Source organism: Lepisma saccharinum, chromosome 22 (assembly GCF_977018435.1).
Source record: "Lepisma saccharinum chromosome 22, izLepSacc3.1, whole genome shotgun sequence".
Classification (NCBI taxonomy): Eukaryota; Metazoa; Arthropoda; class Insecta; order Zygentoma; family Lepismatidae; genus Lepisma; species Lepisma saccharinum.
Genome location: NC_139250.1, coordinates 4,889,535 through 4,900,411, shown reverse-complemented (window position 1 = coordinate 4,900,411; position 10,877 = coordinate 4,889,535). Strand labels below are relative to the sequence as shown.

Genomic DNA, 10,877 nt, shown 5'->3' with positions numbered 1-10,877 from the left:
TAATAGTGTTGGATAACAATAAAATGTTATTGCTCTTGAGAATGCTTTTTGGCCAAAAGAGGGAGAAGAGTTTATGAAACAATGAAAGTAGAGCGAACACACACCAATTCCAAGAAAAAGATTGAATGTTCGCTATCATATGCTTAGTAAAGAGTAATGTCTGACTTTGACCCTTACTGACAGTTGAAAACTTGCCAGGCCCTGAAAAATATCTGCACATAATGCAATTTCTATAGAACAATGGGACAACCCTTAGACAATAAGATCATGACCTTGTATTGAGAGTTTCGTCTTACAATAATTTCATTGTTTAAAACTGTGTATGCAGTTTTTCCTCATGCTAATGTGTGAATAAGATTGTTGTCTGTTATGATGTAATATGGTGCAGAGTTCATTAGTTTGAAAGTGCTGGAACTTAACAATGTATATGCTGTCTACAGCAGCAATTGTTGCAGCCAGTTTGTGATTTCAACTAGAATGGGGATCCTTGAATTGTCTCTTAAATTTGCTCTGGATTACTTGGATGTGTTTTGCTTTTGTCTTTTCTCACAAGGAAGACAAACAATGTCTGTCTTTCCCCACTACATCCATATCTATGTATCTCTCTCTCTCTCTCTCTCTCTCTCTCTCTCTCTCTCTCTCTCTCTCTTTCTCTCTCTTTCTCTCTCTTTCTCTCTCTCTCTCTCTCTCTCTCTCTCTCTCTCTCTCTTTCTTTCTTTCTCTTTCTCTCTCTTTCTCTCTCTTCCTTCCAGCAGTTCTTATTGCAATTTTCATGATAAGGTTCAGTGGAAATTCCTCTGTACTGCATACTTTGTCCCAAGAGATACATCTCCCTTTACTAAAGCCTGATTGCTCAAAGATCCAACTTCAAATTCTATTTTTGTCTTTTTTGAAAGGCAGGGAGGGTCACATGGACCTTTGAATCAATCTGCTTGGTCCACTCACCATGGGGAGGGAAAATTCTTGATTTATTCTGCTTTGCCAAACTTGTGCCTGAAATGAAAATAGGTGGCAATGGCATGCCCAACAAGTCTAAGGTGTGGCAAAGCCTAACAGTCGCCACAGGGTAACAAGCGAATGGGTCTCCGATCCCCTGGCTCTCCCTGTACTTGGAAACTCTTTGACATCTGGATATGAAAAGTCTGTGTTTGTTTTTTGGTCGTATAGGCTTTAGTGACCCTACCCACGTGAAAGATTTCTGAAGTCATTACAACTTAAGGTATTATAATTCTCATTCCTTCTGTGTGTGCATTGTGTGTTTAGTTTCAGAACAAAATTGTGTTTTCATTGTTCAGTAGATGAAGCATTTATCCGTAACTTGGAAGAGATGGAAACACAAGACAAATTTGACATATACACTTCAATTTTTAAAAATTTTGGAAAAATTGAGATTTTTTACTTCTCATAATATTTTTGTAAGGACCATTTTTTTAACATACTGCTCTAATCAGTTAAACTCCATTTGTTTAGCATGTTTAAACTTATTACAATTGATGGTATTTAAATTATTTGTTGATACCAATATACTAATATTGATGAAAATGTTTTACTTTGTGTGCAGAAGTGGACTTGGATGTGAGTCGAACATGGTGTCCCCGTGCCGGATGTGAGACTGTGTGTGATGTCTGTCCAATGGAAAAATGTGTTCCTCAAAGTGTGCACTGTCCGACGTGTGATACAGACTTTTGTTCAAACTGCAAGAACCCCTGGCACCTTGGTGTTTCTTGTGACGAGAACACCAAACAGTTGGCTAAGGAAGGACGGACTGAGTTTGACGGGATTCCGTTTGACAATGATGTCATTAAATGCTGTCCAATGTGCAATGTTCCTATCGAAAAGGATGCAGGCTGTGCCCAGATGATGTGCAAGAGGTGTAAACATGTTTTCTGTTGGTACTGTCTAGCTTCTTTGGATGTAAGTATCATTTTTATACATTTTAAGTTTATTAAGTCTTGTTTCCATGTTTAATAAAACATTCAAAATGCTGACCTTTCAACCATTTTTATTTTGTGGTTGATTACTTACTTTCTAATGTTACTAATGCTTTGATTGTAGTAACTTGATTCGGCTTGCGAGCTCTGGGTTTATGGCACCAGACCGACCAGTCACTCGCAAGTCTTAACTAACTAACTAACTCTCTAGCCTTCTTAAACCCGAAGGTTCATGGCTGCAGCAACACAGACCTTCCATCTGTCCCTATCCTGAGCAAGATCTATATACTCTTTTCCATCTCTACCGATTTCCTTTAGGTCCATCTCAACGTTGTCCCTCCATCTTCGTCTTGGCCTACCTACAGGTCTCTTACCATCAGGTTTCCCAACAAGGTTTCCCAACAAGAATCCTGTGAGCTCCTCTTTCCTCTCCCATTCGAGCCACATGGCCTGCCCACCTAAGTCTTCTTGATTTAATTATTCTAATAATATCTGGACATGAATACAAATTATGTAGTTCTAAATTATGTAACCTTTTCCACTCACCTGTCTCCTCATCCCTTTTAGGTCCAAATATTTTCCTAAGCATCTTATTTTCAAATACTCTCAATTTATGTTCCTCTTTCAATGTAAGGGACCAAGTTTCACACCCATATAATACCACAGGCAAAATTACTGTTTTGTATATTTTAACTTTTAGTTTCTTAGATATTAAACGAGAAGACAAAAGTTTAGGAAGAGAGAAATAACATGCATTTCCTGAATTAAGCCTACTTTTTATTTCCTCTTTAATATAATTATCATTTGTTAATATTACTCCTAAGTATTTGAATTTGGAAACTGGTTCAAACGAGTTGTTATCAATAATTAGATTTTGATTATTACCTAACACTTTGTTTCGGCCTGTAAGCATATCTCGCAAGTCTTAAGTTAGCTAATTAGTGAACAGTAAATACATAAGATTAACACAAAAGGAAATAAACTACTAATAATATCTAATTTTTACCTTGTATTTGAAAATAAACCTTCAAATCCAATATTCACTACATTTTACACTATAAACAGTGGTATTTCCAATAATCAATATCAACTTTTCTTCTTATGCTGTTCTTCTTATGCCAGATGTGGTGTGGGATGAAAATAGTAACAATTTGTTTCAATAACAACTCTTCACCAGCTTAACTTTACTAACGATTTAAACTACCGTATAATGCGTTTAAAAGTATTTTCTCGATGCCCGGATAAAGTTTGGTCAATTGCGGGGAACTCGCAACGTGACATCTGAAGGCACTACTGCCAACCGGGGAAGCAGTTCTCAATCTTTCCGCGTCTCGAACTGAACCGTTTTCATCCTTTGGTCAACCTCGGGGTACTCGCAGTGCGACGTCTGATGGCACTACTGCCAACCGAGGAAATCTTTGCTCTCCGAGAAACTTGATGTTACGCCTTCTCTGTTCCCAACTGCACTGTTCTCGTCCTTTTTGCATCACTCACCCCATTGCAACTCTAAGGCTGTGATTGGTCTTAGCATAATCACACCATGCAATGTTAACCAATAGCATTGAAGCTCTTACCCACCTAGCTACAGCTTCTGTTGCGACACTATGCAAACCACACTCACTGAAATCCAACACACTTCCTACACACTATTCCTGTTCCTCGTAATCACGCTTTTGTCCTACATGTGCGTTATTTTACGTGACCCAAAGTAATCGGTCACAACCTAAGCAGAATTTAGTGTAAAATAAATGTAATGGTTAATTTTTTTAAATGTTTATAGTGTGTTATTTTGCAATAAATTCAGCATTTTTAGTGTGTTATTTTAACTTTGTCACTGGGAATTCTGGAAATTTTGCATGAATTATTGGCTCCGTAGATGTGAAAAATTGCAACTTTTATTAATCCAAATCCCATTGAATTTATACATATTTATAAATGCCCTGAGGCAAGTTTTTCACAGTTTAGTTTTTATTTGTATCTAGGAAGGAAAAGAAAGCTGTGTGGAAAATAAAACAGAATCCTCTCAATCCGTTTAATTTGTTAGTGTTCTTTGCAGAAAAATCTGTTAGACAGCCGGAAGAATATTGCAAGATAGGATATCTTGAAGTTGATGGGTAAATTTGAGTTTGAAATCCTTATACAATTAACAATTTTCAGTTGATTAGTATATTCTGTAATATTTATGACTTGTGCTTGTAGATGTATTTCAAGTCTCAATATGTTAAATGCCAAATGCAAACTCTGCACCTTAAATTAAATATTTTAAATATGTATATAAATATATACTGTTTAATTGAATTCAATTTGGTAGAATTGGAATCACACAGGTTATTTACATTTTGCACTTTTTAAATTTTTGAAAAGTTCTTCTTGAAAACTGGGAATTGTACTTGAATTTTATCATGATCGTAGAGTGGCCACCCTGTTGTCTCAAATGTAAGAGAACAAATGCAAGTAACTTCATTTATTTCCTGTCTCTCATTTCCACGGTGTTTACCCCAACACCAGGACTGTTTTTGTTGTGTAATTTGAAGTGAAATGAATAAAATCCACGGTGGCTCAGTCGGTAACACGTCTGACTACCATGCTAAAGGTCCCGGGTTCGATCCCCGGCCGGTTCAAATCCGGGAACTTTTCTAACGATGGAAGCAGCCCCGGTGCCCACCCAGCGTTGAATAACATGGGTACCTGGGGGAAACCCTGGGGGGTAAAGGCGGTCAGGGGCGTGATGCTGATCACATCACCCTCACGCATGACCGGATCAAGAAAGTGTGGGGCGTTACCCCCCCCCCCCATACGCCTTCATGGCGTGGTGCTATACACAGGGGAGCACTTTACCTTTTTTTTACTTGGAAACTAATCATGGTAGAATTAGGAATCATACTTGTTTTATCAGGCTATAAGGACGTGCCTATATAGAACATGCATATTATATTTATAGTGGGAGGGGTGCAGGTTCACATGCCCTCCCAAAAGGGATGACAAAGTATTTTAAAAAGTATTGATAGCATTATGTTGCAACGAACAAAAAAAATGTTCGAGCAATCTTTTTCCAGATAGTAAAAATGCATTAATCGGGACTATATTTGCTAGACACTTAATAAGTTGACACTGGAAATCAATCCTGGAGCGTGTTGGTTACGAGGTGATAACATTAACTGATGGACACAAAGCGAGGACATTTTGGGCCAAATATTGCCCATGTTGGTGACAGTTTTGATCGAGGAAATGAATTCTCAAACTTATCTCTTCTGTAATCATTGCTAATACAAATAACATGGAACTTCAGTTTTACAAAAATCTATCAATGCTGTCACCTTACAATTAAGGGTTCCAGGATTTGTTTCCTGGGCCTAGAACCAAGGACATATTTTGAGGGGTCCAGGGGTCGGGACTCCCCCGAAAGACTTACTAAAATTAAATAATGAAAATAGTCAAATAATAAAATAATCAAAATTAAATAATGATTGATTTGCTTTATTTTACTTCACTTCTTGTACCACTTTTGGCTAATTTGCGAAGATGGGGATAAGTGATCATATGATGAAATTGATGAATGGACACTCACAAACATCCATGCCCAGGCTTTGAACCCGGGACCCCTTGCATTGTAGTAGAATGATGTGCTAACCACTCCGCCAGGGGGGGGGGGGGCAGCTAAATAATGAGACTAATATATATATACACACTTGTTTGATCCGGGGTTATTTATTTCTGCCAAACTTATTGGAAGGCAAGGATTATATTGGGGTCATGTGACTTTGAATAACAATACCAAGATTTATTACTACTTATAATAATATTCATATATTACCAGGAACTTTACTTTTCGACAACTAGATCTAACATCCTTTTTTTTATATTAAAAAAAATCGTTACCTATTTGACATTAATTTCCTTGCCAGGGCACTTTCTTTTTTCCAAATTTTGACAACCTTAACTATACGTACACTAGATAATGATTGCATGCTGTTATATTACTATCCTTATACTGTATTGTTCCCTATTTATGGAATAAAAATATTATATTCATTAATTTGAATATTTAATTAATACTTTTTCAATTAATTTAATGTAATTATATATTATTATTATTATTATTACAATGACTACTCTTAATATTTTGAGACACATGGTTCAGACCCCCCCTTCCCCGAAATATATTTTTAGATACGTGCCTGCCTTGAACCTATTAGAAGTAGAATAAGGAGCTTTTAAAAAAATGATAGAAATGCTGTCCTTGCTCTTATAGATAATGCCAGAATTTCATATTTGAAAATTGTACCAAACTATTCACTCATATGTACTTCAGTCTTGTACAAAAATTGTGCGTTTTTTTTTTTTTTTTTATAACAAAACTAATTTCTTCTGTGTGGCCAATTGTACAGCAAATGCGCAATCAGGTTATCAAATATTGAAAACAATAGAGAAAGCATGTGCTCAGGACATAGTTTTAAAATAAGTGTGCCACGTAATATATTGCTATTGTACATTTATTCTGTGACCATAATTTAATTGTTTCTTTTCTTCCATACAGGATGACTTTCTGCTTCGACACTACGATAAAGGACCGTGCAAAAACAAACTAGGTCATTCCAGAGCTTCCGTTATCTGGCACAGAACTCAAGTGATTGGAATTTTTGCTGGATTTGGCATTTTGCTGCTCGTCGCTTCTCCTCTTCTGTTGCTTGCTGCTCCGTGCATCGTGTGTTGTAAATGCCGAGTGTGCAGCAACAAGTTGGACGAAGATATGGAAGAGTCTGTCGCATCGGGAACTGCCTCGTGAAGTTATCAAGAACAGATCTCTCGCAAGTAACGGGACTTTGCATAATTTAATTTGTTGTGTGAGAGTGGAAGTTGAATGTTTTAAGTAACAAATCAGAACATTTTTGCAACATCATGTATACTTGCGTGCAAAGAACTCTTCTTAGGTCCGGTGTGAAAATCCAACAGTGTACATTAATTGTGAAACGTATGGACATTACATTATACAAAGAGACTCTTTTCAGTGGAGTGTAAATACTAGTTTCAAAAGGTGATGTGTGCGACTGCATCTCATATTATATGTTGTCTGTGATTTAGACAAGCATCCCGACATATGAAGCATTAATGCTAATCAAACTTCTAAAAAGAAATCTGCAGTATGTATTTTTCCTACTATTGAGCATAATGTTGTCACATAATGATTATTATTATAAAACTTTGATGAATTTTCAGTTAAAACTTAGTAATGAAGTATTTGTTTTATTTCTTCATATGTTTCATTTGTTTACTATATCCTCATTGCATATCTTGCAAACTATGTATTAGGACAGCCGTCAATTTAACTATAGCCCTTGTTTAGAATGAAATTGCACATTATGTGCAGTTCACTGAATTATGCTATGTTTTTACATTAATAAATAAATGTTCTTAAAAGTTCACATAACCACTGTTGAATGTTACAAAATAATACAGTATATGTTACTATTGAAGTTTTTATATATATATACTTGATGCATTGTTTTGTCATGTTTCTCCAGAACTTTTTCCAGCTACATAGGATAGAGTGATCAGCCATGTAAGGCAGTGTGTGTCTATATCTTGGCAATGAGCATCCAGGATGATATGCTACAGAAAGAATAAGAACCAGTTGAATAGTAATATTTACTGTATTATTTTGTAACATTCATAAATTGGAAGCATTATTTCAAAATGTAAGTGTTATGCTATCAGCTGCAATTTTGGAAACTTAATTTCATAAACAATTAATAAAGTTTTAGGAGCTGTAATGCTAAAATTTAAACAAGTTTTTGCTTAAATACATGTAATGTAATATATCAAAGAGTTTATGCATTTTTTGTCAAATGACTGAAAGCTACCTTCTTATTACGGATTTCTTTTCTCCTCCAGACTGAAAATTCATGGTAAGGTGATTCATATCAAATTTTGTAGTTTAATGTAAAAGTATTTCATTAAAACTGCAAATATCAAAATGTCATAAAACTTCCTTGTTAAAATAAGCCATATGCAATGGAGAATATTTTTGAAGCCTGGCTAAACAGATTAAATCTTAGGAAATGCAGTTTGGAGACAATATTCATCAATTTAGATTAACAACTGCTGTATCTATTCTTTATCTGTTTCATTGTTGCATAGTTGCACAAAGGTGTGAATCGCTCAGTTTGGCGGTAAAGTTAGAATAACAATGCTTACATGTGAGCACAAATGTGGCCTATAAGCTCTGTTTTTTTGTTACTCAAGTAATAATGCAAAAGTGCACTGAAAACTTTAAAAAGATATCTAAATGAATTAAGATTTTTTTGTTACATTGTGCCAAAATTATATTGTTTTTTTCAAGAAAGGATCTGTTAATTTTTTTTAAAATGTGTAAGTGAGTAGAAATTGTGTACTAAACCATAATTTCTATCTGGTTCACATGCCATAAGACTGTCATTACATTAACAAGTGTTCATTTGCATACAATCACCTATTTTTTGTCTAAGTTTCTTTTTTACTACCAGTGTGTGGACGTCATTGGATGGCATGAATCTGAAAGTGTAGTTTTTGAATTGCATACTGCAAACGAAAGGGGAGACATTTTATTTCCAGTGCTCTAGCTAGATGTATAGGTGTAACATTCAGTACACCACAACTTTTTTCAAAGGCTTGTAACCACCATAATTTGGCTGTGTGTTTTATTATTGTTATTATTTTTATTATTAATAATGAACCAAAAGAAGTTCATGTATTCTCGAACAGTACTACAGTGTGGAAGCGAAAAGTAGAATATTGTTTATTGTCCTGTTGTTTGTTTAGAAAATAAAGTAAGAAATCTTTTGTTTCTTTTTACTGTTTGTACTAAATAAAAATAATATTTTAAAAAGTTCAAGGGTTACTAATAATTTGTTTTAAGTTTCAAGATTTCCTTGGTTATAAATTTCTCTTACAAAAACATTCAAGTAACGTTTCTTTCTTCTCCATTTACTGTGTGCTAAATATTCAGAGTGCAAAAATATGTTTTATTTAAAATGCAATACTTGTGGAGAAGTTTCCAGTGTCATTTCATGGTTGAAACAATGTACTTGGGGAGACGTTCTTTACTTTACTTCAGTTCCAGGCATCATGATATTTGTGTTGATATACAGAACAGGAAATACATATTATGTAAAAATCTAATTTTGAAAGGTCTGTAAAAAACAGAAACTTGCGCTTAGTTTCCTTCAACATACTATCAGAAAATATTTTATTTATTTGTCTGTTTATCCAAGATAAGCTGTGATTGCACTTTCAATGAACACACACCATGGTGCATGGAGTTGAAATCTGGTACTTTGTTCACATAAATGTCTTATTTATGAAGAGAACTGACTGTAATAATTAATTTGAGTGATTTGTGATGACCCTGACAAGTTTCATGTTTTCATATTTAAAAATCTGCTGTTGAAGATATGTAGATTTTCTAATGTTAAAAATCATTGGGCAAAAGAATAAAAGACAGTTACAAATAAGCAGAGCGTATTCCTTTTTTTAAATGCTGCTGTTGGTTACATACTAAAGAAAATAGTGAAAGCCAGTTTTCCATGCCCAGAACTCAAATCCAGGATATCCACATTGCAGGTTGATACTAGGGTCAAAAAGTTAGTTGCTACCATGAAGGAAATGGGGGCCTCACTGATGGCGCAGTGGTAGCGTCATCGCCTTGTAATCAAGGGGTCCTGGGTTCGATACCTGGTGGAGGCACTTGGCACAGTGGTTCGGATCCCACTTTAAAAACTGTAGATCCAGTCCCGATTAGCCTTACTGTGCATAAAGTGGACTTAAAGCACCAAGTCAACAACAACAACAGCATGAAGGAAATAGCGTGTGGAACATAGAGATAATTCTTGTATTTATATGAAAGTACACTGCCAAAAGTTATTTTCTAAATAATCACCAAGTCTGTTGAAACATTTGTCATAGCGTGACACGATTTCTCTATACTAGTGTTGCACGATATATGGTGATATTGAAAAAAATATCGTCCAGGCGATATCAACTAGATGATATTTTATCACGATATATGTCGTCATGATAAAATTTGGCGATATATATATTGTGGAGACAATATATCGCCGATATGATATGGAAAAAATATAGTATCGTATCATCTGTGACAATATTTTCTTGACAATATATCGTGATTTCAAATTTCTGATATCATCCATCCCTACTCTATACCTTGTTCAAAGAATTCCCATCCAACTTTCGATTACCATTCTTGCGTCGCAGTTTAAACTTCATCGGAATGATATCGTGCTTCACAAGTTCTTTCATAAGCCCAAACACACAAAGAAATCCTAATGGTGCAAGGTAGACTATGAAACAGTTCATTAACACATTCAATTTTCTCTCTCCTCGTTGCAGTTGACAACGTTCTTACTGGTAGTTGTCCTCAATATCCGTCGTATGCCCATTCTCGAACAATACACACCATTTTTCAATCGCCTGACATGAAATGGTTTATCAACGTACACTTCATGCAATTGGCAATGAATCTGTTTAGGGTTAACACTTTTGCCCACAGAAAGCGAGTTCACTGTGCACACTTCCAGTTTGGATGGCATTTCCAGCTCGCATGACATTTTCACCACTGACAATATCTGATCCCTTACAGCCATGGCACAACACTTACTCCACCTTTTCAAGGAAACTGTGTGCAGTGTTGCCCACCACATTTCATCAAAATATAAGTGTGGCAAAATATTATGGGAAGTGCAACTAACTTTTTGACTCTCCCACGTAAGTTAAGCATTACATAACATGAGAAAGGAACTTGAGATGTATTTTACACAGCTTACTCATTGTTCCATGTAAAAAATTCAAAGGCGATTGATTTCACCATCTTTCTGACGGGATGTGTTTTTTGGTTCTGGAACCGGGGCAACATCAGATGAGACATATTAATTAGTACTCTTATCAGTAGAG

At 35.4% G+C, this 10,877-nt stretch overlaps 1 protein-coding gene across 3 annotated transcripts in view; it reads left to right on the top strand.

The window, feature by feature from the left end:
* LOC146004565 (putative E3 ubiquitin-protein ligase RNF144A) overlaps nt 1-9,415 on the top strand; it is a 200,152-nt gene extending 190,737 nt beyond the window's left edge. For all 3 annotated transcript variants that reach the window (XM_083143433.1, XM_083143434.1, XM_083143432.1), the window contains exons 5-6: nt 1,562-1,914; nt 6,469-9,415. In XM_083143433.1, coding sequence (XP_082999559.1) covers nt 1,562-1,914; nt 6,469-6,717 — 602 coding nt within the window. In that variant the 3' untranslated portion in view covers nt 6,718-9,415. The remainder of the gene's footprint in view (nt 1-1,561; nt 1,915-6,468) is intronic.
* The last annotated feature ends 1,462 nt before the right edge of the window (nt 9,416-10,877 follow it).